Source organism: Leucoraja erinacea, chromosome 13 (assembly GCF_028641065.1).
Source record: "Leucoraja erinacea ecotype New England chromosome 13, Leri_hhj_1, whole genome shotgun sequence".
NCBI lineage: Eukaryota > Metazoa > Chordata > Chondrichthyes > Rajiformes > Rajidae > Leucoraja > Leucoraja erinaceus.
In genome coordinates, this window is record NC_073389.1 from 28,544,442 (window position 1) to 28,571,473 (window position 27,032).

At 44.7% G+C, this 27,032-nt stretch overlaps 1 protein-coding gene across 2 annotated transcripts in view; it reads right to left on the minus strand.

Moving 5' to 3' along the window:
* grtp1a (growth hormone regulated TBC protein 1a) overlaps window positions 1–27,032 on the minus strand; it is a 48,006-nt gene that overhangs the window by 9,612 nt on the left and 11,362 nt on the right. For both annotated transcript variants that reach the window (XM_055644706.1, XM_055644705.1), the window contains exons 4-6: window positions 26,048–26,172; window positions 22,047–22,143; window positions 7,707–7,879 (exon numbers count right to left, since the gene is read on the minus strand). In XM_055644706.1, the coding sequence (XP_055500681.1) occupies window positions 7,707–7,879; window positions 22,047–22,143; window positions 26,048–26,172 (395 nt within the window). The remainder of the gene's footprint in view (window positions 1–7,706; window positions 7,880–22,046; window positions 22,144–26,047; window positions 26,173–27,032) is intronic.

Below are 27,032 nucleotides of genomic sequence, written 5' to 3' on the forward strand. Positions count from 1 at the left end.
GTGTTCGGGGTTGTAGCTGGTAGAGTTGAGGGCGGGTTTGGTCGTGATGGTGGATGCCCTCTGCGGCGGGGTTGTGCCACCTGCACCGCTTAGTCAATGTCCAAGTGCGTCGGCTTAAGACGGGCCATGGAGACAGTCTCGTGTCTGCTGCCCACGTCGATGATGAAAGCCGTGGCGTCGTTTTGCAGTACTCTGAAGGGTCCCTCGTAAGGCTTTTGCAGTGGTGTATGGTGGAAATCTCGGCGAAGGAAGGCGTACTGGCAGTCCTGGAGGTCGGGTGGGACGTACGTGGTTGAGACCGAGTCGGGACGTTGGGACTGGAGAAAGAGTACCCATCTTCTCACGGAGGCGCGTCAGCATGATCGTGGGCCGTTCTTGATGTCCACGCTCCGCCAGGATGAAGTCCCCTGGGATCGTAAGCGGGTCGCCGAACACCAGCTCGGCCGAGGAAGTTGCCAGGTCCTCCTTTGGGGCAGTGTATACCTAGCATGACCCACGGCAATTCGGCCATCCAGTCTGGGCCTGTGAGCCGTGCCTTGAGGGATGCCTTCATGTGCCGGTGAAAATGTTCCACTAGGCCGTTTGCTTGCGGGTGGTGGGCCGTTGTGAGGTGCAGCTTAGTGCCAAGCAGCTGGCCCATGGCTGACCACAGCTCGGAGGTGAACTGCGCACTCTGTCGGAGGAGGCAAGCCAATGCGGGCGATCCAGTGGGCGGTGAGGGCACGTGCATAGGTCGCAGTGAAGGTATCCGAGAGCGGGCAGCTTCCGGCCTTCACGTGAATCTGTCCACGATGGTGAAGAGGTGGATGACACCTCCGGATGGGGGCAGTGGTCCAACGATGTCAACGTGGATGTGGTCGAAACGCTGTGATGGGGCGAAGTCCTACAGCGGCGCCTTGATATGTTGCTGGATCGTGGAGGTTTGACAGGGGATGCACGCTCTGACACAGTTGCCGACCTGTCTGCGCAAACCATGCCACATGAACTTGGCTGCCATCAATGCCTTTGTTGTCCGCATGGAAGGGTGAGCTAGGCCGTGAACCATGTCGAAAATCTGGCGGGGCAAAGCAGCGGGGATGATGGGTCTTGGATGTCCCATAGACACGTCGCAGAAGAATGTGGTGTCAGCGGGCCTCAATTGCACATCCTCCAACAGCAGGCCTGAGATGGCGGAGCGGTACGCGAGCATCTCTTCATCCTCTCGCTGGGCAGCTGCCACAGCCGTATAGTCAACACTTGGGGCCAGTGCATGGATGGCATTGATGGTGGTGTGGGACAACGCATCTGCGACCCGGTTGCTATTGCCTGCGATGTGCTGGACGCAAGTTGTGTATTCTGAGATGAAGGTCAGGTGGTGCTGCTGTCGGGCTGCCAAGGATCAGACACTTTGGCTTGTGGTCGGTGAAAGCTGTGAAAACCTTGCCCTCGAGGAAGTAGCGGAAATGCCAGATGGCCAGGTAGAGAGCGAGGAGCTCCCGATCAAAACCGCTGTATTTCTGTTCGGGGGCTCTCAGGTGATGACTGAAAAAGGCAAGGGGCTGCCAGCTGCCATTGATCAGTTGTTCTAGCACTCCACCCACGGCTGTGACAGATGCGTCAACTGTGAGAGCTGTTGGTGCGTTGGCCCGTGGATGTATCAGCATCGTTGCCTTGTCGAACGCGGTCATGGCCGCGTCGTCCCAAACGAGCACTTTCGGCTTGTTGGCCAGGGCCTTGAACAGCAGTTACACGATCCTGGCGGCTGCTGGCACGAAGCGGTGGTAGAAAGTGACCATGCAGACAAACGCTTAGAGTCCCATCACAGTAAAAGGTTTGGCAAACTTGCGAATGGCCTCAACCTTGGTCGGGAGCAAGACCACTCCGTGCTGTTTGATGTGGTGGTCGAGGAAGTTGATGGAAGTGAGGCCAAAGTGACACATGGCGAGGTTGATGGCCAGGCCACGCTCGTTGAGCCTCCGGCAGAGCTGCTGGATGTATGCGCGGTGTTCCTGGCACGAGCGGCTGCTGACGAGGATGTTGTTGAGGTAGACGAACACAAAGTCCAGCCTGCGGCCCACCGTGTCCATGAGCTGTTGGAAAGCTTGGGCAGCATTCTTGAGGCTGAATGGCATGCGCAGGAACTCAAAGAGCCCGAACGGTGTGATCAGGGCCGTCTTGGGGATGTCGTTTGGGTGGACCGGAATCTGATGGTAGCTGCGTTACAGGTCGATCTTAGAAAATACCGTGGCATAGTCCAGGTTTGCCGTGAAGTCCTGGATGTGAGGAACAGGGCACCGATCAGCTGTAAGGAACAGGGTCTCCTGCCCCCAGACGCTTAGGGGACCACGTGAAGCGAGGATGCCCACAGGCTGTCTGGGGGGGGGGGGGGGGGCAGCCTGGCGGCCCGGTGGTGGTGATTTGGTGCTTCACCCCATGCTTGGGACTGGCCGTTGTAAACTGGGGAGTTGTGCTGTCAGGGAACTTGGCCAAGATCCTAGTGTAGTCTTTGGAAGTCACCGAGCCGACGTGGGGCGCAGTCAATTTGTTGTGGCGCAAGGCGATCGACTCGAACGTCTCAGAATTAACGAAACGTTGTCCTTTCAAGTCGACTAGCAGGGAGTGCACACGGAGAAAGTTAGCGCCCAACAGCGGTTGTGAGACATTGGCGATGGTATAGGTCCATTTGAGGCAACTGGAGTTGAAGTTGAGCGGAATCTTGCGGACCCCATATGTTCTGATGTTACTGCTGTTGGCGGCGGTCAGGGGAGCCCCCTGCCTTCCGGAACGAGTGTCGGCCCCCGATGTGGGCAAAACACTGACCTTCGTTCCCGTGTCAACGAGAAAACGCCGACCCTAATGACAATCCCAGGTATAGAAGATACAATATTTTTGGCCGGCCTCAGTTGACGGTTGTCCGAGGCGTTTCCCGTATGTGTGGCACTTTGGTGGTAGTAGCACTACTTGTCCTTGCTGACGACGTTCGTGACCGACGTCGCTGCCGCTCCTTCCGTGGAGGCCAGGACCGCCCGTATGACCTGCCGAGGCACAGCTGCCACCCGACTGATGGTGGCAAGGGCTGCCAGCCATCGGTGAAATCGTCATCCGGGAGGAGCAGGCGGATGTCCTCAGGCATCTGCTCGAGGAAGACCTGTTCGAAAAGGAGGCAGGTTTTGTGCCCATCCATCAGGGCGAGCATTTTGTTCATGAGCACGAACATGTGCCAGAGTTTAGCCACCCTGTCGCAGCGGCTGAGACCGAATATGTCCTTGAGCGTCTTGTGCTCTTCGTACTTGTCGTCGGCTGGTGGCTGGCGAAGGTAACCGATGAGGCACCCGGAGGTTTCCTGGTCCAGCGTAGACCACGTAGTGGTACTTGGTGACATTGGCAGTTATCTGGCGGATGTGGAATTGGGCTTCAGCTTGTTCAAACCACACTTGGGGCTGTGATGTCCAGAAGGTGGGCAGTTGGAGTGAAACTGCGTTCTGCTAATCTGAGTTCTCCTCCCGGCATGATGAAATCCAAAAGAGGCTGTTTTGGATCGTCGGGGTTCACCACTGAAGAGGTTCATGTGTTGTATAAACACTCAGTTTAATATTTAAACGATACAGTTCAACAATTAGTACAAAAGGGCAAGGTGTGTTAACGTGTTGACTGTGACGTTAAGTCTAGCTCCATCGTCTGCTGCACCCCGTCAGCTGATTAACCAGATCGGCCCAGATCACGCCAGGTCCACACGGGAGTTTGAGCTTGAGCTCGTGGAACGACTGTTCGAGACCAAAGTGGCTCGGCCACATGATGGCGCCACAAGTGCATGGTTTCAAGCTTCTGTATCTTCTGTATACAGATCATGCTTGCTGCATTTCATAACTTTCAGCAGTGCACCCCATTTTATTCAAGTACATCTGGACTGTGGAAATAGCTTTCATCACCCTGATGGAGCAGGGAGGGTGAGGAATGAACAGGACGGGACGTCTTTGATTATGATAGCTGTTTAGCCAATATCCAAAAGATCATTCACATCGTGTTAAAATGTTCTTACAAAATATAAAATGATCCTCCCAAAATGCATAATCTCACATTTTTCAGGATTAATTTCCATCTGCCATTGATCAGCCCAATTTACCAGCTCATCAATATCTTTCTGTAGTCTAAAATGACACCACAATTTTTTGTGTCTTCTGTGAACTGAAGGGCCTGTCCCACTTACGTGTCCTTGGCACGCAAATTACGCGACCTCGTGGTCACGTTGAGGCGTACGGGCATCGTATGGCCATGCGGGGCCGGTCCCACTTAGAAGCGCGGAGGGGTATGTAGTTGTGCGCGACATCGCGCGGGGCTCCAAAATGTTTGTATTGAACAAAATCTTTGCGCGCCAATGGCGTGTCGCGGAACTGATGGCCAAAGTGGGACAGGCTCAAGACCCTGGCGCGACGCAACATCTCACCTTCAACAGCAGCAGAAGCAGGCAAACGATCGCCGAGCTCGGCCTGGGGCTCACGGCCGTTGCGGTCCGGATCCGCCCCCACTTCTACTCCCAGAGCGGGGCCAAGAAAATTGAAGATAGACACAAAATGCTGTAGTAACTCAGCGGGACCGGCAGCATCTCTGGAAAGAAGGAATGGATGACGTTTCGGGTCAAGACCCTTCTTTTCAGACTGAAGAAGAGTCTCGACACGAAACGTCACCCATTGCTTCTCTCCAGAGATGCTGCCTGTCCCGCTGAGTTACTCCAGCTTTGTGCCCATCTTCAAATGACGTCACACGCTCCAGACGGCTGTGCGTATGCATGTAATCGCGCCCGACCTTCGCCGGACAATCGCGGCTCAACGCGACCACGAGGTCGCGTAATTTGCATGCCAAGGACACGCAAGTGGGACAGGCCCTTTACTAAACATACCTCTTACATTCTAAAATTGCTAATGGGTATAACAATAAGGTGTATTAATACTGATTTAAAAAATTGCAAATGATGGAAATCTGAAATAAAAACAGAAAATGTTGAAACACTTGTCAGGCCAGGCAGCATCTATGGAAAGAGAAAGGGTTAATATTTCATCTCAAAGATTCTTCTGTAGATTTATCGTCCCTCAGACTTATTTTTCAATAATTTCCCTACAATTTACAGTAACTTCTAATGATATTATGTAGCTGTAGAGGGCAAAAAAGAGGAAACAGGGTTGCAATGGCAGCACAAATTTACCAATGGCAAATATCCAAAAGTGGGAGAGACTTGGAAACGTTGCTTTGAGTGCCAAGAATTCCAATGTCCAAGAGTTGAATGTCTCAGCAGATTCTTGTTGACTAGACGATACCATGTCACTTTTAGTCTGACCACTTTGACCTGCTAATTATGAGCATAAACTGAAAGGCAAAGTCAGGGTGAAGAAAGAAATTTCCAGTCCAGATATGCTTGAAAAGGATACGCTACTGAAGGTTATGAGTGCAGCAAGCATGAGTCAAAAGTTTTATTGTCATGTGTCCCAGGTGGGACAATTAAATTCTTACTTGCTGCAGCACAACAGAATATGTAAACATAATACAAAACGCAAAATAAAAGTTCAGTGAGTCTATAGACCATATATACACAATAAATAAACAGATATAGTGCAATAATAATAATAAACTTATTGTTAAGAGCATATTTGATGTTGTGTTTAATAGCCTGATGGCTGTAGGGAAGAAGCTGTTCCTGAACCTGGATGTTACAGATTTTAGGCTCCTGTACCTTCTTCCTGATGGCAATGGAGAGATGAGTGTGTGACCAGGTTGGTGTGGGTTTTGATGATGTTGGTAGCCTTTTTGAGGCAGTGATTGCGATAGATCCCTTCGATGGTAGGGAGGTCAGATGGTGAAGGACTGACAGTGGTCACAACTTTCCGCAGTCTTTTCCGCTCCTGGACGTTCAAGTTGCCGAACCAGGCCACAATGCAGCCAGTCAATATGCTCTCTACTGTGCACCTGTAGAAGTTCGAGAGATACCTCCTTGACATACCGACTCTCCGTAATCTTCTCAGGAAGTAGAGGCGCTGATGTGCCTTCTTTATAATTGCATCAGTGTGCTGGGACCAGAAAAGATCTTCGGAAATATGCACGCCCAGGAAGTTTTTTACCTTTTCCACCATTGTCCATTGATATAAACAGGATTGTGGGTCCTTATCCTACCCCTTCCAAAGTTCACAATCACTTCCTTGGTTTTACTGGTGTTGAGAGCCAGGTTGTTGTGCTTGCGTGACAAATGAGCTGGTGTGACAAATAGAGCAGCAATCTCTGTGTGGCAGACACAAGTTTCAGAGCTGCTGCCTCACTGTGCCAGAGATCCAGGTTCGATTCGACCTCCGATGTTGTGTCGAGTTTGCACTTTCTCCCTATGTGTGGGTTTCCTTTTGTTGTTCTGGGTTCCTCCCTCATCCCAAAGACATGTGGATATGAAACTTAATTGGCCTCTGTGAAATTCTCCCTTGCGTGTAGGAAGTAGATGAGAAAGTGGGATAATTTAGATCTCGTGTGAACAGATGGTCTGTGTGACCTCAGTGGCTGAAGGGCCCGTTTCCATGCTGTATCCCTAAACTCTAAACTAAACAGCTGTACTTAGCTGGACCAGCATCAGAAGCAGCCTGTTATGGATTGACCCGCGTCTATATTGCACAGTATCCAATCACACAAAAATATGACCGTGGCACTTTTTAATTTAAACTGGTTACTGTGAAGCAGCATAAATATGTAGATGTACAGGCAGATCTGCTATAACGTGCATTTCCATACTGAGAATTGGATATAACAAGTGATTAATTAGGGAATACTATTCATATTATAAGGGACAAATTGGTTATAACATGATTTTGAGTAAACTATAGAACCACTTAAAACGTACTCAAAATGGGCAAGCAGAAAAAAAGCCGTCTTGGGTAAAAAGAATGTCTGATAAAAAGTTTCAATGCTACCTCCCTGCAGTAATGAGAGACCATGTCTCTCAAGAGCACAGCTGCCTCTTTAATCACGAGTGGTTATTGAAATTGACAAGAACTTTTATTGACACATGTGCAATGGTACTCTATTAAACAACCTTTTATATTTTTAGTTTGCAGGAACAAAAATCAATTAAAAAGACATTCATTTTTAAAAGTCCTATGGCGAAAAATACCTTTTTGCAAGTGTCAAACTCTCTGGTCTCTAACCTGTCTCGATCCGAAGCGTCACCTATTCCTTCGCTCCATAGATGCTGCCTCACCCGCTGAGTTTCTCCAGCATTTGTCTACTTTCCTTTTCCCAATGACACTCTTGTCTTTACAACCCGATTCTCTATAATACTAAGTTTCGTAGTACACAACTATTGTGAACTAAGCTACAGAGGTACAATTTGGGATGAGGCCATTTGCAAAAATCAATTTATCTTGTGATTGTTAAATGAATATAAAAATATTTGCAGTAAGTTCCAAGATGAACTGTGGAGACGGTGCAAGTGTAGTCACCCAGGATGACGGCAAGGGAAAGGCTGACACTGTTGTACTAGCGCCCCTTATCCACAGCACCTTAAAAACAAGATTTAAGTATGCAACTAACAAAGTTTCTCCAAGATAAATTGCTCACTCCAAACAGAGCTAAACAGGTAAACAAACATGTTGAAGCTTTAAGTATGATCCAATCATTTAGGAGAAAAAAACATGTATGTATGGAAAACTGAACTGCATGGTACCGCAGTACAAAGATGTCCTGTTTCACAAACTTACCTCCACAGGGAGAATATCGATGAACAAACAGATAAACCACCGTGAGACTACCAAGGTCCACATCACGCTGTGCTGTTCCATCAACTCAGCCACTGCAGGAACCTTTAACCTAACCAGGTGACCCAGAACCTCCTGATCGGTCTTAAGCCCGATCATTGTTGGACTGTAAAAATCTGGCAAAGGAAGAAATAAAAGATTCAGCAGGAAACATAAACATGTCCTTTGCAAGCAGCATTTCAAAAATGAAGGAACCTTAAGCAAAATATTCTAAGTTCTGCGCAATGATCACTGAAATAATTCTTGTGTCCTTTATGAATCAGACTGCCTTGCTTGTTAAAAAATGTCACCCCCTGGATCACTCATTTGAATGTCCGCTGGTCCTGAATGTTCGCAAAAGGTGCAATTTGAAGATTCCGCAAAGTGACGCAGGGAAAATAATTATTAGTTTTACATAAAATACTGGGCCATAAGTAGGATTCGTACACTTGGAACAGCTATAAATTCAAGGATTTTCAAGGTCCAAAAATCCCAATTTCAAGGACCAAAATCCAGCAAACATTGATGGTTTATCGGAGACTTGTATATAAATTGCTTGGTATTGAATGATTTGATTCTGTACCAAATAAGTAAGTAAGAAGGTTGGCTGGTCACCATCTCAGATTTGATTGAAAATCATGTTTTGCACAGCAGAAAAATCAACTGTCAACTCAAAGTTCCTTAAAAGTTATGAACCATTGATATAGCTCGAATTATTGCCAAATATCCATTGGAATTTGGAGTTGTGACCTTGTTTTCTGTTGTGTTACTTGTGTGCTCTGATGCACAGACACTGATTTTCAGGGAAATCTGAGAAGGTGATCAGTCAATCCATTAGTCCAGGTTGCACAAAACAACACTAAACTACTCACTCGCCCACCCACCCACTCACTCATTCACACTCATACACCCACTCACTCACCCACCCACTCACTCACCCACCCACACTTACCCAAACACTCACCCACCCACTCACTCACACACACCCACACACCTACCCACTCACTCACCCGCTCACACAATAGAGAATAGGTGCAGGAGTAGGCCATTCGGCCCTTCAAGCCAGCACCACCATCCAATGTGATCATGGCTGATCATCCCCAATCAGTACCCCGTTCCTGCCTGCTCCCCATACCCTCTGACTCCGCTATTTTTAAGAGCCCTATCTAGCTCACTCTTGATAGTATCCAGAGAACTGGCCTCCACCGCCCTCTGAGGCAGATCATTCCACAGACACAAATCTCTGTGTGATAAAGTGTTTCATCGTCTCCGTTCTAAATGGCTTACCCCTTATTCTTAAACTGTGGCCCCTGGTTCTGGACTCCCCCAACATCGGGAACATGTTTCCTGCCTCTAGAGTGTCCAAACCCTTAATAATCTTACATGTTTCAATAAGATACCCTCTCATCTTTCTAAACTCCAGAGTATGCAAGCCCAGCCGCTCCATTCCCTCAGCATATGACAGTCCCGCCATGGCAAGAATGTTCTTCCTCAAATTAGGGGACCAAAACTGCACACAATACTCCAGGTGTGCTCTTACTAGGGCCCTATAAAACTGCAGGAGGACCTCTCTGCTCAGTGTCAGCCTTTCCCTTGTCGACCATGGGTGAACAAAGTAGAAGATGACTGAACTTTATTGCCATCCCTCACAGTGGGAAACGTTGATTCTGCTGTGTGGGGATGTTCATGTTAAATTCTATTGTGTATTGTGTTCTTATTTATTCATATGGCTGTATGGCAACTCAAATCTCACTGTACCAATTGGTGCATGTGACAATAAATGTAACTTGAACTTGAACTATTTTGACACAGGAAATCAATCAACCAATAGCTCCATACTGGTTCCTAAAGCAATCTCATCGATCCCATCCCCTTCTCAGTTTCGCTGCACTCACAATTTATTCTCTCACAAGACCGTCAAGACTCTTTCTGCTACCAACCATACTTGGGTTAATTGATTATTGTAAATGACTCCAACAGCAACACCGTTGCAGGGGAAATGTGCAAACTCCACACAGACGGCACCAGAGGTCGGGGTCTAACTTGGGTCGCTAGAGCTGTGAGGCAGCAACACTAACCGATGCACCAGAGGAATCTAAATCTCTAATGTTGATGATGGGTCATTGATCTGAAAAGTTAACTGTTTTGCTCAACCAATGATATCCAACCTGCAGAGTATTTCCAGGATGTTTTTCTATTATTTCATTCTTTTCATTTTCATTTGTGGGTCTTCCCCCAATTTATCCACACTTACAACAGGAATCTGTCTTACCAACCCTGTTTGAGTGGACCAACCACATTTTTTTACTTAATTGGATCTCACCATTCCGTGTATGTGGATGGCTCAGTGTTCCTCACCAGGACCCTCCCTGCTGAAAACCAGTGGTTTATTGTGTCGCAGTGGGTGGAGCATTGCTGCAACATTCTCCAGCGAGTGGCAATCTAATACATGTTGTGTGGAGACAAGGTCATGTTCTTTTAATCTGCAAACTTTATCTTTAGATCTGATTAGCAATTTAACAATTTGATGTGGATTATCATAATAAAAGGTTGCAGGTGATTGTGATGCTAGACTGTTAATCCAGTGGCCTGGGCTAATGATTTAGAATTAGGTGCTCACATCTAGCTGGGCCCATAAATACTTAAATTTAGTCAATTAAATAACGGAGGAATAAAAAGCAAATGTGATCACTGGTCACAAACTACTGGTACAAATATTTACAGATGCAATTTGAAGGAGAACTTTACATGTGACGTTTCCAGGCACCCGCTGCACAAGGCAGCAGATGTTAAGAAGGTTACACAAAAAAGCTGGAGAAACTCAGCGGGTGCAGCAGCATCTATGGAGCGAAGGAGATAGGCAACGTTTCGGGCCGAAACCCTTCTTCAGACGAAGAAGGGTTTCGGCCCGAAACGTTGCCTATCTCCTTCGCTCCATAGATGCTGCTGCACCCGCTGAGTTTCTCCAGCTTTTTTGTGTAACCTTCGATTCTCCAGCATCTGCAGTTCCCTCTTAAACAGCAGATGTTAAGTGTTTGGGAACTGTCATCAAGATTTTTTAGAGCAAGTCAAATGTTTCATCACACTCCTGACGTGCCTTGTAGATGAAGGAAAAGCACTCTGATCTACACTTGTAGCCAATATACAAGACATTCGGCTAAATTTAAGGTCAATTGTAAACCCCAGGATGCGGAAGGCAGGATTTTTTAATAACAGGAGCGCTGTTGAATGTTGAACAGAAGTTATTTGACATTTTGTTAGAACTGGTCTGTGCAATGCTCAAGCATTACTTGAACTCTTCATGATGCAGCTCTATAGGACTTTGTTTAGGCTGCATTGGGAGCATTGTGTGCACTTCTGGTCACCCTTCTACAGGAACAGTATGGAATATTTGGAGATGGTGCAGAGGTGGTTTACCCAAATACTGCCTGGATTAGTGGATTTCAGCTACAGGGAGAGGTAACTTAGATTGTTTTCTCCGGAACATCAGAGGTTGAAGGTAGACTTAATCGAAGTCAGAGTCATACAGCATGGAAAACAGATTATTCGGCCCAACATACGCACACCGACATACACATCCCATCTGCTTTTGTTTGGCCCCTATCTTTCCAAACCTATCCTATGTACCTGTTTAAATGTTTCATAAACATGTAATAGTACCTGCCTTAACTATGTCCTCCGACAGATCTTTTTATACGTCAACCATCCTTTGTGTAAAAAAAGTGACCTCTCAGATTCCTATTAAATCTTCCCCCCCTTAAATTAATCTCCTCTGGATCTCAATTCCTTACTCTAGGCAAGAGACTGATCTAGCTTTGACGAAAGGTCTCGACCCGAAACGTCACCCATTTCTTCTCTCTAGATATGCTGCCTGTCCTGCTGAGTTATTCTAGCATTTTTTGTCTAACCTCATTCTATTCTTGCCCTCAGCATTCTAGAGCAGACCAGGCATATCTGAAAATTAAATGGCTCTCTTGAGAGCCGCATCGCAGGATTGTATGCACAGTGAACATAGGTCGAAGAAGAAAACAGAAACTGCCTGTTCCTTTGTGTGTGGCAGGGCCCTTCAATGGCGTTGTCCTTTGATGTTTCGCCAGGGAGCCTTGTTGCTATACAGACTACATTGTTCCAAGGGCAGACTCTCTCACCTCACCTCAACAATTTACTTATTTTGCCCATTTTCAACCAAGGGTAATATGATGCAAAGAGCAAAATGATGCTGACAAACTCCAAACCGAATATCTATAAACAGATTACTGGCAAGCATTGTCCTGACACCACCTGTTCCTTTAAAACAAAACAATGAGGTGGGTTGAATTTTACTTTACTTTTGCACACAGGATATTCTGGGGGCATTTTCCACCTGTTGAATATATTCTAAATGTGCAGGGGCACTGGAACATCTTGGTAAGCAGCACCACCATTTCTGAAACATGTCTTCAGCACTACAGATCCCAAAGCTTTTGCTGTTATTAGCTATTTCTGAATTAGTGAAGGGAATGGAATAACCTGAAGTTTGGTACCTGTGACAACAGGGACTTTTGGACAGGACTATGGAGTCGGAATCGCCGAGTCAGAGTAATTTTGGTGCTGCTGGAGTCTGACAAGATAAATTTCAGAGACTACGTAAATCGGAAAAAAAATCCCACTTTTTATACATACCGCACATTTTATTTCCACCCGAGAAATGGACAAATAACTAAGAAACTAGGAGTTTCTCTGGCAAGGGAGAGTATCAGAAAACTTATACTTGAAGAAGCCAAGAATGAAAAGGAAAAGCTTAAAAAACTCTTAATGGGCAGTTCATGTTCATTAAAATGGAAGCCACCATTCATCCCAAACTTAGTTATCACAAACTTTGGTATCACAATTAGAAGCTCTGCTTGCTCACCCTTATGCAATCATCAAAAAGCTGCAAGCAGAGGATTTTACTCCTGTTACCATCTTATGGGAGTAGAAAAAGTTAATATTTCACCTATCCAAAGCTGTTGGATTCATTGCTGAAGAAATTGTGCCATCAATGAAGAAGAGAGGGTCTGCTACTTGAAAATCAGATCTTGTTAGCGGCAGGCTACATAGATCCAATGAACCGAATCTTGTTGAGCGATGATCAAATTGCTAAAGCAAAAGTGACCCTCTGTGATGTAGTTTGTTTAAAAGGGCTATTATCTGAAAAGTCAGAACCACAAAATGAAGAAGGAAGTGCCAAATCCTTCTCATCCTCTTCAAATGATGGTCAGATTTTTCAAAATATTCAGATAAAATTGAAGAGAGCAATGCGTTCCTGTTTGAATGTGCGAAGGAATCCTTTTGATGTTAAATATTGGAATTTAAGCAATTTTTTTGGTGGTTTAAAAGAAGTAGAGAAATGTGATCGCTCATCTAAACTTACAGTACAAGAAGTCATCCCTGCTTATCCAGAAATAGTAAAATTTGCAGATATGATAGTAACAGTCATACCACCCACAGGTCTGCGTGGAGAGACTGTTCTCCGCACTGAAAATAATTAAATCACATTCAAGGACTTCAATGAAAGAGGATCTGGCACAAGCGATTCTGTTCCTAAGGACGTTATTAATACATTTTAGGTATGTACTTTAATAGCAAACCCAACTACCTGTGCATTTACTTTTAATTTCTATTGCACTTGAGATTTTTTTTTGTCAGAATTTAGCTATTTAGCTCATACTTGTAGCCTTAGTTTAATACATTTTGGAGTAATACTTCTATCATTTTTATTTAATTCAATGGAATTTTCATTCTGTCATAGTCCTATATGTAATTTTCTTCTTTCTTTTAGCATAATGATGGGTTTTTTTCAAGAATAAACAATACAAAAGCCACAATAGCATAGCTACAACCATTAGACTCAAAACTTTAAGGACATGTGTTTAAAAGGTAGCCTGATGATTCATGTAGTTCTTATGAAATGCCATCTTGCGTAATGTCATCATAGCAGATTTAGAATTATTATACCCTGTACCTAGGGGTCGCAGTCAGAGTCGGATACACAAGAAATCAAGGAGTTGGGTGTTTTGGGTATCAACTCCACAGCCCTGCTTTTGGAGGAAGTGAAGATGATTTGGCCACGGCGTTCTGAACCAAAATAATTACAAAAGCTTCATACCGTGGATATTCAAATTGGGGTCCAACACCCATGGTGCCAGGATGTTCTTGGAGCTCGTGCCCCCTGCTCACCATGTAAATGTATATTGACTTGCCTTCCATGACACAATAGAGGAGCACGGGGCTTTGAAAATTGTTTGTAGGATCACTTAACCCTGTTGCGGCAGTTGCGCAGCTAGTAGAACCACCGCCTCATAGTGCCAGAGACCTGGGTTCAAACCGGACCTCGTATGCTGAATGTGCAGATTGCACATTTTCCCTGTGACCACATGGGTTTCCTCTGGATGCTCTAGTTTCTTCCCATATCCTGAAGATTTGTGGGGTTGTAGGTTAATGCCGTCTGTAAATTGTCCACAGTGTGTAGAGAGAGGATGAGAAAGTGGGAAAAGAGAACTAGCGTGACCAGGTAATCGACGATCGGTGTGGACTTCGAGGGCCGAAGGGCTCGATTCCATGCTGTGTCTACAAAATAAATGACCATCTCAAAGGCAAGTGCAGACCAACGATGCTGCCGGTTTTCAGGCAAAATGCATTTTTTACTGCCCTTTGTTGTGATGGGTAGGTGGTGGGGGAAACCTAGCACAGTTGATTTTCAATGATCCCCTTGATGGTATCTCTTGCAATGTGGGAGGAATGGGTCCACCCTGTGATCCTATCACAGAAGTTGAGGGGGGAGGGGGGTGGGGGGGGGCGAGTGCCCTGCTTGAACCCTGTTCTAAACCATCACACCAAGCCTGGTTGCACGTGATGGCTTTAATTTGCTTCACATGGCTGCAGAAAATAGCCCATCTCTGAACTCTGTGCTGAATGAAATCAGTCAATATCATGGATTTCGGTCACAGAAACACTACACACTTTGTGCAGCAGACTGCACATTCAATAAAATAATCACAATAATTGGAAACAAGCTTGTGACTCCCCCTGCAGTAGTCAATCCCATGGTTATATTTTACACATTAAATGAACACATCGACGAGCTGATTGCTACTTTGCTTTGACAATGTGAAAAGTTGGCGGGGTTTATTGTTGTGTCCTGCAAGGGACTAACTCAATACCTGTCACATTCAATCAGTAAAGCGATTTGCTGAGCTTGTAATTTGCCCTTAATCTGCTGAGACGAGGCAGCTAGTTATTTCAGAACAGTTGCCTTGTAAGGCCATCACATGCTCTCAGCAGCTGCAAATAATCCCGTTGCTCCAAATTCAAACAAGAACTCAGAGGCACAGCAATGCAACTAAGTACTCACTTTGTGACAGCCATATCTCCTTTACAACCACAATGCTATCTTTAATACGAATAGTGAATGGAAAGAGGGAGAGCATTGCGACCATAAGTTGTAAAGTACTGGAGTAACTCTGCTGGTCAGGCACTTTCTCCGGAGAACATGGATAGGTGACATTTCGGGTCAGGACCCTTCTTCAGTTGTGACCCGAAACGTCTACTATCCATGTTCTCCAGAGATGCTGCCTTACCTGCTGAGTTACTCGAGCAAATTGAGTTCTCCTCCCAGATGTCAGCTCTCCAGAGGATGGCTTTTGGAATACGGCCATCATCCATGTGGTGGACATGACCCAGCCATCGTAGTCTGCCCTGCCTGAGTAGAGTGTAAATACTGGGAAGGCCAGCGCAAGACATGATCTGGGTGTTGGACACCGTCTTGCCAGGATACGGCGGATGCTTCTAAGGTGGAAGGTGTTGAGTCTTTTCTCCAGTCTGGCATATGTAGTCCATGTCTCACTGCTGTACATCAGTGTGCTATTGACACAGATGTTGTAGACTGCTATCTTTGTCTTCACTGTCAGCTTTGGGTTGGTCCACACTTGAGTTATGAGGCAAGCGAGAGTTGTAGCTGACTTCCCGATCCTCTGACTTGAGTTATGAGGCAAGCGAGAGTTGTAGCTGCCTTCCCGATCCTCTGACAGAGGAACTGAAAAAAATCCACATTAGGCAGGAAATGGTGTTGGGTAGACTGGTGGGACTGAAGACTGATAAATTCCCAGGGCCTGATGGTCTGTATCCCAAGGTACTAAGGGAAGTGGCTCTAGAAATCGTGGAAGCATTGGTGATAATTTTCCAATGTTCTGTAGATTCCGGATCAGTTCCTGTGGATTGGAGGGTAGCTAATGGTATCACACATTTTTAAGAAAGATGGGAGAGAGAAAACGGGGAATTATAGACCAGTTAGCCTGACATCGGTGGCGGGGAAGATGCTGGAGTCAATTATAAAAGATTAAATAGCTGCACATTTGGATAGCAGTAACATGATCGGTCCGAGTCAGCATGGATTTACGAAGGGGAAATCATGCTTGACTAATCTTCTGGAATTTTTTGAGGATGTAACTAGGAAAATGGACAAGGGAGAGTCAGTGGATGTAGTGTACCTGCACTTTCAGAAAGCATTTGATAAGGCCCCACATAGATTAGTGGGCAAAATTAGGGCACATAGTATTGGGGATAGAGTGCTGATATGGATAGAAAATTGGTTGGCAGACAGGAAACAAAGAGTAGGGATTAACTGGTCCCTTTCTGAATGGCAGGCAGTGACTAGTGGGGTACCGCAAGGCTCGGTGCTGGGGCCGCAGCTATTTACAATATACATCAATGATTCAGATGAAGGGATTCAAAGTAACATTAGCAAATTTGCAAATGACACAAAGCTGGGTGGCAGTGTGAACTGTGAGGTGGATGCTATGAGAATGCAGGGTGACTTGGACAGGTTGGGCGAGTGGGCAGATGCATTTTAATGTGGATAAATGTGAGGTTATCCACTTCAGTAGCAAAAACAGGAAGGCAGATTACTATCTAAACAGTGTCAAGTTGGGAAAAAGGGAAGTACAACGGGATCTGGGGATCCTTGTTCATCAGTCAATGAAAGTAAGCATGCAGGTACAGCAGGCAGTGAAGAAAGCGAATAGCATGTTGGCCTTTATAACAAGAGGAGTTGAGTATTGGAGCAGAGTCCTTCTGTAGTTGTATTGGGCCTAGTGAAACCTCACCTGGAGTATTGTGTGCAGTTTTGATCCCCTAATTTGAGGAAGGACATTCTTGCTATTGAGGGAGTGCAGCGTAGGTTTACAAGGTTAATTCCCGGCAGGCACGTGCCGTCAGGGTAGGCAAGGTAGGCACTGCCTACCCTGACTAAAATTATAAAATGGTAATTACTAAATATAAATAGTAAAGACATGGGAGAATTATGCCTATCTAAGAGATCGATCTCATAGGTAGGCATAATTCTCCGTGCCTTTCATCCATCCACAGCACTTGTAACACGCGAAGGTCTGTGCAGCCCAGGTGCCGTCGGCGCTGCTTCAAGCCGTCAATGACAAGCGGGGCTGAAGGCAGCTGAAATTCTGCCTTTGCTGTACTGCGCATGCTCAGCGCTAGTTTCTTGGTGGGTTTTTCAAATATGGATTGCCATTATCTGAAGAGTATCTTAGGAAACAAAGAGAGAAGAATGGAGTTTGTGTACCATTAATGTGGTAAGTACATTTCTTGGTGCTATATGTTTTTAAATACGGTATTTCCCGGGGTGGAGGAAGAGTTCCTTTCACAGCGTTTGGGGAATCTGGCCCGGGGTAAATTTGCGGGGAGGGCAGGAGCGTTGTGAAGGAGGGGATCGGGATCATGCCAGTAACCCTCTTGCGACGCTCCTTTCACGGACCACCGCATTGAGGCAGGGGGTTGAAGTAGCTCGGGTGGCTTTGCGTGGCCGCCGGGCCGTACAGCTGAACCGGCCGCCACCTCAGCGCCTTCTGCCAGCCCCTGCTCACCTCTGGCAGCCCTCCGTCTAAAAACCTCGCTCCTGCCACTCGCCGGTCTCACGCATGTCAGCCGCTTCCCGCAAAACCTTGAATTCCGACAGCGTGATTAAGGTTACTCGGCTGTGGGAATTTAAGGATTTGCGGGAAGCGGCTGACATGAGCGAAACCGGCGAGCGGCAGGTGAGAGGTGTTCAGATGGAGAGCACTGCCAAAGGTGAGTGGGCCGGCAGAAGGTGCTGAAGTGGCGGCCAGTTCTGCTGTTGGGTCCCGGCGGCTGCTCGCAGCCACCCGAGCTGCTTCTATCCCCGGCTACAATGCGGTGGCTCCGCATCGGGAGCACCGCAGCAGCGGTGAATGAGTTACTGGCATTATCCCCGATCCCCTCCTTCTCAACACTCCTGCCCCCCCACACCTTTACCCCTAGCACAGACTCTCCACACGCTATGAAAGGAACTCTCCCCCCAATTGGTCCCTTGAACAAGTGTTGTCATTCAATAAGATGACAACTGATTCAACTTTTCCCTGTACTCCCGTTTTCCCCCACCATCTACAGATGCAAATTGCTCATTTTAGTACCTTGCTGACACCCTCCAATCCCTAACATAAATTCCCTCCTTTATTTTGTCCCTGATTAATTGTTTCAAATGTACACATAAAAAGCCTTGGGAATTTCTTTAATCCAATTTGCCATTGACATTTCATGTCAGTGTGCTCTGGATTCTGTGCCAGTACAATGAAGTGCCTCTACATCCAGTCCATCATACAAACCAGCCATCCTCCATCAACTGTCTATTCCACCAAGTGAACTAACTGCAACCCACCCCACACCACCATCATATTAACTCTATCTACACCATGCTGCCTCAGAAAACCAGCTACCACAATCAAAGGCCACTTGCACCCTCATTTCCCCTTTCCTGTCAGGCAGAAGATACTAAAAGTTTGACAGCCACTCAGCTCAGCTCTGCCCCAGACTACAAGCAAATGGTGTAGTCCCGATCTCGCAATCTTCACACCGGGGCTCGGACTATTTTTATCTGCACTTTCTCTGAAATTGTAACACTATAATGCTGTAGCACTCTATTCTGCACTCTGGTATTTTCCTCTTTGCATTACTTGTTATACTTATGTATGGGTTGATTGTACTCAAATGTAGTACAATTTGCCTGGATAGCTGGCAAACAAAGTTTTTCACTGTATCTTGGTACATGTGACAGTAATAAACTAGTACCAATGGTTTGACAGAAAGTTAAACTCATGATCTAGCAGAGCCGGAGGGGTAGGGAATTGAACAGCCAGATTTAACGAAGCCGACCACCCCCAACTGAATCAGTCCCCAGTGGTTCCTCACACTACAATCAGGTCTGGTACATAGCTCAACTCCAACATCAAATAATCTGATTTCTTGGTCTGCATCAGTTATCCATCTGTAAATTAGTTTGTTTTTATTTCCATTTTCCTCCCCCCACTGAGTGGAGGACATGCACAGCCTGATCTTCCGGGTATGTCCTGCATTGCATTTCACAGTCCCTATACTCTTGTCAATGCTCACACTCTCTACCTGATCATGTTCTTTCAGACCAGTAAACCTTATTTACAGCTTATCCTCATTTGGTCTCCCCAGTTTCATCCGTTCGGAGACATCCTCCTCCCCTGCCCTCCCTGCAACTTTACAAGTTTATTTTGTCTACTTCCTAGTTATAACGAAGAGCTGACCCGAAATGTCTACTGTTTCTCTTCCCACAGATGCAGCCTGGGCTGCTAAGTATTTCCAGCATTTCTGCTCCTGTTTGAAAATTTTGAACTTGTCTGGAAATGCTGAATTGTTCAAATTGTTTTGTTTAAACCAGATCCATTGCCATTTACATGTGGCAGTATGAATATAAAACAGTGCAGCACAAGAACAGGCCCTTCGGCCCACAATGTCTGTGCCAAACATGATGCCAACATAAATTAATCTCACATACCTCCTCCAACCTCATCTACTGAATCCGCTGCTCCAGGTGTGGAATCATATATGGGCAAGAGCAAACGCAGACTGGAGATCGTTTTGCTGAATACCTTCACTCAGTCCACCTTGGCCTACGCGATCTCTTGGTTGCCAAACACTTTAACCACCCTTCCTATTCCCATACTGACATTTTGGTCCTGGTCCTCCGATATTGTCAGAGCAAGGCTAAACACAAATTGGAGGCATAGCACCTCATATTCCACTTACAACCCAGCGGTATGAATATTGATGTCTCTAATTTCATGTAACCCTTGCATCCCCACTATGTCCCTACCCCACAGTAGCCGTTGCACTAGTTTCACTGTCATCCTGCTAAGTTTTACTGATTGTACCACTCGTTATTACCTTCCCCATAGCCATCATGGACCATCGTGGGCTCTACCATTCCTTGATCATCGTTGCCTTTTGCATTCATTTTTGCCATGTACCTTTTCATATCTCTCATTTCCCTCTCCCCTGACTCTCAGTCCAAAGAAGGGTTTTGACCCCAAAACGTCACATACCACTTTTCTCCAGTTATGCTGTCTGACCCACTGAGTTACTCCAGCTTTTTGTGTCTATCTTCGGTGTAAACCAGCATCTGCAGTTCCTTCCTACACGTAGATTATCTTATCTGCCTGCACATGATTCATATCCTTCCATATCTAAACATCTCTTAAACAGCACTACAGCATCTGCCTTCACCACCATTCCTGGCAGCATGTTCCAAACACTCACTAACCTCAATATTAAAAAAACAAAAAAATGCCCTGCACATCTCTTTTAAACAGGAATGGATAATTCCATCCTTGAAAGAAGTTGACTACCCTTCATATGCCTGATAATTTTATATACTTCTACCAGATCTACCCTCAACCTAAGATGCTCCATAGAAAATCATTCAAGATTGTCTAACCTCTCATTATACCCTCTAATCCATGTAGAATTCTGGTAATTCTACTTGTGTACATTAGAGAGCATATTGACTGGTTGCATCACGGCTTGGTTCGGCAACTCGAACACCCAGGAACGAAGAAGATTGCAAAAGGTGAACCCTGCCCAGTCCAGCACGGATACTGACCTCCCCACCACCTAAGTAATCTATAAGAGTTGCTGCCGCAAAAGGCAGCCAACATCATCAGAGACCCACATCGCACTGGCCATGCTCGCATTTCACTCCTTCCATCTGGAAGAAGGTATAGATGCCTGAAAACTGTAACGTCCGGGTTCATGAGCAGCTTCTTCCTTACACAGAGCTGCCAAATTTTGTCAGAGCATTTCAGTATTCTAGTACCTGATAATCTGTAATTTGCTGAGGAAATCAGTATTTTTATGCGGTGCCATTTTTATGTGTGGTCATGCCGATGTAAGAGTACAAGAATGCATAACTTTGCTACCAATTGACACGTTTTCTACGCACCTTACTTGGCAGTGCATTCATTTCCATCTCTTTGTATACTTCTGTTTGAACGGCTGCTTCCTGCTTTTAGCACCAGCTGATGATGTAGAAGCCATTTTGGAAGCCTCCCTCTGCCTTCTTCTCTTTTCCTCCCTCCCTCTCTTCCTCCTTCTCTCCTTCCTTTTTTTCTCCCTCCCTCTCTTATTCTCCCTCTCACTCCTTCTCCCTCCCCGAACAGTCTGTGAACAATATGCTGTGACAGCGCTGTGTGTAAAGCCCATAGCACTATGTGTAAAGACAATAGCGCTCCAGTTGGTAGTGTTATAATTGGAACCCATAGCGCTGTTTGTTTAAATTCCCATGCGCTAAATTGACAGTGCTGTTTAAACCTGTAGCGGGACAGGCAGATCAAAACTTACAAAAATAATCAACCAGATCTTTAAATTTAAAATACTAGTAGATTTAATCTGCTATAATTTTTAGAGTTACAGTATGACTTTTTATATCCTTGCATTTTTTAAGCAGCAAGATGAAACAGAAAGCCAGGCCGATATTTTAAAAATCCGTATTTTACAAAGCAAATCCATACATCCGTATTCTTATCGCATTTCCGTTCAAAATACGGAAATTCCATACTACATGGCAGCTCTGCCTAAAACTATCAGGCTATTAAACACAACAACCTCCAAATAGGCTCCAAACCATAGAGACTTGGGGACATATTTTTGCAATATTATGGTCTATTTATTTTTCCGTTTGCATAAATAATATAATATACTCTGAACTTTCTCTGTTTAGTATAGGTTTACATATCTGTTGTGCTGTTACAAGTAAGAATTTCATTGGTGTTTCAGGACGTATGACAATAAAATTCTATATTTGACATAAACCTCTTCCACACCCTCTCCAAAGCCACCACATCCTTCCCCTAATGGGGTCAAAACAAATGAACACTATAATCCAATGTTCAAAAAGTGTGAATGATACTAGCACAGTAAAATATGCACATCTGCAAGCTACTGGCATACCTGGCACTATCTTCTTAATCAACGAGTCCAACAACCAGAAGGACTTCTCTTCATCCTTGGTCACTATGAGCAAGTATCCAGCAATAAAATTCATTCCCTAAAAAAACCCAAATTAAACAAAAAGTTACAGTTTCTAAAAGAAAATGTTGACAAAAATAAAACCCATGAGAAGTTAAAATAGAAACTTGGTTAAGATTTAATTGTGGATAAAGGAAAGAAACAGCCTAAACCATGAAGGTTCAATATGGACATCAAAAACAAAACTACATATGCTGGAAATCTGAAATGAATGCTGGCAACTCAGCAGTTCAGGCAGTACCTGTGGAGACAGAGTGAGAGAATCAGTTAAATATTTACGGTTGAGAACACTTCTTTAACTGGGAAAGAGAGAAAAGTAATTTTATGGTGCAGAGAATGCAGCAGGAGGGATGGAAAGAACCAAGCAACTATCTTTGATAGTGCAAGAACAAGTCAAATGGGTTAACGGGGCTGACAGAAGATGATTATGCTCTTTTGTCTGTGTTGTGTGTCAATTATCAGATGGATGGTCAGAAATCATACAGATTCCTAGAGGTATTATGTGGATTGTTCACATTATCCATTTCAATCCTGCACAAAATTAATTCATGCTCGTTCAAGTTTAATCTTAACTGTCGACACACTTGCTCTTCTAACTGGTGCTTGTTACAAATTCAAACACACCATCATGATTACCCATCAATCAGGCTTCCCTTTACTGTAGCTTTCAATGCCAGAATTTTGGTGCTGTGGAGCTGTGCATGAAATGTGCAGTAATGTTGGGTGTGAACATACCTGCCTTCGTATCACGCAATGAAGACTAGCACACCAGCTTTCTCACTGCACAATGCACTACCCACCATTAACAGCTCACTGATACTATTGGATTCCATGAAGAACAATCCATTCTAGATATCAGACTTTCTGTAAAAAGTCTGGACATAAGAGATAGTTCCTTAGATATTTTGTTTGGAAATCTCCATGGTTCGGCATTTGGTCATTTATAAACAGTAAAAATAAACGATTTAAATGACAAATGGTAAATGTAGGAATCAATATCAGTTACAAAGCTGCAACATTCCACACTAAAACCCAGAGTAAAGCTCAGGAAGGGAATCAAGGAATATGGTTGAAGAATTATTTCATCTGTCATTTCCTTTCTCCTCTCTCTACACTTATTAGAGGGCTCTCCTTAGCCAAGCGACTGATCTCATTGCATCGAGATTAGAGTCCATATCAAATCATTTTGTGTCTATCCATATTTAAAATTTTGTGGGTACTAATTTGTGTTCTTCTGTAGTTTTCTTATTGCAAAAACCAATCAGGCAATACTGATCATGAAACTCCTTCTACCAGGCAAGAGTGAGGGCAATATAAACTGTTTTCTCAAAGCACATTCCAAGGCAAAAGTTTTGAGGGTCTAACTGTAGAAAAATACCCAAGATTTGACAAACAAGGCAAGAATGATTTGATAACCTGACTTAAAAGTCCGACAGAAAACAGGACACAAGATTTTTCTGGATTCACAGAATTACCTGGATTTTCTCCAAAATAGTACCATCAGGACTTCCACATTGAGTTGAGAAGGTTAAGGCTCACCCCAAAAATGAGAAACAAAGACTTAGCAAATATATTTTGATGATTGAAGCTATTCTAAGGATCACAACGCTCAAAATAGTTCAGTTCCTACATAGAGCACATTTAAGAAAGATAAGGTTGTGCATAATCATTAAACAACATTTCCTTCACATCAAAATAACAGGAGGAAACCACAAGAACACTTGTAGCTCTGGTAACTTCCTGGGCAAACAAAATTTAAACCACACTAAGCATAAATAGAGCTTACGATTATACTTACGACCTCATATATTCCAAAACCAACCCACTCTTGGATTCATGGAGGTTGAAATATAATTTGCCCAGGAGGAGACCAGAAATTGCAACTACCATTTACACTGTGCCTTATAGAGGGCACGATAAAGTGAACAGAGCATGGATAAAGTGAATGCTCAGTCTTTTTCCAAGGGTAGAAGATTCTAAAACTAGAGGACATGTGCTTAAATGAGAGGGGAAACATTTAAGATGCACCTCAGGTGAAACTTTTTCACTGAGGGTAGTTAGAAGGCAGATACAATTTCAATTTTTAAAAACATTTTATAGGTATGGATCCAGACTTTAGACTTGGGAGACACAGCACGGAAACAGGCCCTTTGGCCCACCGAGTCCAGGGCCGACCAGCGATCACTCTGTACACTAGCACCATCCAACACACTAAGGACAAGTTATAATGTTACCAAAAACGAAATAACCTAGAGACCTGTACATCTTTGGAGTGTGGGAGGAGACTTGAGCACCCAGAAAAACCCACGTGGTCACAGGGAGAACGTACAAACTCCATACAGTCAGGATCGAACCCAGTTCTCTGGCGCTATAAGGCAGAAACTCTACCGCTGGACCACTGTGCTGCCCCTAAAAGCAATAAAAAGGGTTTGAGGGCTTTGAGCCAAATGCAGGTCAATGTGACTAGCCCAGTATGCCAACTTGGCTGGCATGGACAAGGTGGGCCAAAGTGTCCAGTTCCATGCTGAATAGCTCTTTGCCCCTTAAGAGATGTTTCATCATCTGTTCACAGGGTCAGTTGGGGCCACAGTTTACTCTATTCCATGGATGGGAAGAAAATAATTTACATCCCCCAATATACACATTCTTTACTATTTTCTATAAGGAAAGAGTTACTATAAGGAAAGAGTTAATAGGAACCCGGGCGGTAACTTTTTTTACACAAAAGGTGGATGGCATATCGAACGATCTGTCGGAAGAGGTAGTTGAAGCAGGTACTATCGCACATTTATGAAACATACACGTACATGGGTAGGATAGGTTTAGAGGGATATGGGCCAAACACAGGCAGGTGGGACTAATGTAGATGGCACACGTTTGTCGGTGTGGACAAGTTGGACCGAAGGGCCTATTTCCATGCTGTATGACTGTTAAGGTTTCAGAGAAAAACAAGGCGACCTATGACAATAAACAAAAATAACGGTAAAGACCATTCATCGAGAACATCTGTCAAAAGAACAGACACAGAGCAAGATCCAAAATTTAAGAAAAGCCAAAAGCATTAAGCGGGATAGGTTAGATCAGTTGCTTAAAGTATTGAGCCATTTAGAAGTGTGCACATGAACCAGTTTCTCATTGTGAATTCAGAATCAAACAGATGCTATCACATCCAAGTCGTGCTTCCACACTCCTCCTCCTCCTCACATTGATCCTTGTGCTAAACACTTCTGGACAGGGTTTGTGAAGATCTCCAAATCTAGGGGGGGACGACAGTTAACACTCCCAAAATGTCTGAAATGTATATTTCTGGTATTTCCCATCTAAATTTGGACATCTAGTACACTTAACCAGTACTCTTCTCCACTTATTTGTTGGTTGAGATTTAACTGGAAATAGTAAGAGGACTGAGTTACCCTCCTCTAATATTCTATATACTCTGGAAAGATTTCCTCATTGATTAATTTTAAAGTTTGGTTTAGTTTAGTTTGGGGATACAGTGCAGAAACAGGTCCTTTGGCCTACCGAATCTGTGCCGACCAAGGTTTACACCCTGTACACTACACTATCCTACGCACCAGGGACAATTTACAATTCTTACCAAAGCCAATTAACAACAAACCTGTACATCTTTGGAATGAGGGAGGAAACCGGAGCTCCCAGAGAAAACCCATGGAGAACATACAAACCCCGTACAGATGGCACATCGTATTGTCCTTCAAAGGATGGCATTCAGATTTTACAATCTTTCCTCACAATACGGACCCGCTTCTTGTCACCTTGGCACTACTTTAAATGCCTGGGTGTTTCTTTTTGGCAAGAACATTGTAGAGAATGACCTGCACCCAGTTATGATCACATGATTTTAAAGATTAGACATTGAACACTGATCTGGACAAAGCCCTTAAAGAAAAGATCTTGCATACCTGGCAATAACCAATTGTTTTGTTGTGATTTCCATATGCCACCAAAACATTAAAAAGTGGCTGCAGAAAGGAGGGGTTAGTGGTTCTGCGAAACTGCACATTGTCAGGAAACGTCCTGTTAATATCTGAAAATAAAAGCTATTTGTTATGAGGCATTATTAACCAACACTGATTTCAAATTGTTTTCCTCTTGTACATATCCATCTGACACTTTTTCAGAGCCACACCATGGTTTAGAATTAGCAAGAAAGAAACGGTCAAAAGATCTCAGTGTCTGCACTACCCACTAAAATTATCTCTACCTTTATTGAAAGTAAAACAATATCAAAGGATCAGGACTGGTGTTTACTCTGCCTGGAGATCTACGACTGGTGGTGTTCTGTCGGGATCTCTGTTGCTTGTCATCTATTTAAATGATTGGACATAAATGTAGATGAGTTGGTGGAATCAGTTTTCAGACAACACCAAAATTAGTGGAGTTGTAGAAAGTGAGGAAAGCTGTGACAATAAAATGACAAATCAATCTCATATGGGTGCTCAGTTGAGCTAAACGAGTGTAGCTGCTACTTCATCCACTCCTGGCATGTAATGTGCAGCCTGACATAAGTATTGATAGCTGTGTAAAGGCAATGTCTGGGGTTGTTGTTCCTTCAATCATTGTCGCAGTCTGAAGGATGTCAGAAAAGGCTGTGTTTTTCTTGAAGACCGAGCAGGCTGCGACCTGAATAAGGTGATCTTGGTGGGTGGGATTTTCCTGCCAGTGGACCCATGAAGTACAATGGGTAATACTCTCCAACGGCCCTCCCTTCATGCCTGATGAGCTCCATCTCCCCCTTCTGGGGGATGAGCCGTCAGATATTACTCCAATCCCACTCAAGTCTTCAGGAGAGCAGCCTCTGTCATGTCCTTTTGTTTCAACATCAGCTGTTCATGCAGGTGGTGTGGGAGAGGGACACCAAGGGCAATTTTGGTATCCAGTTGCAGT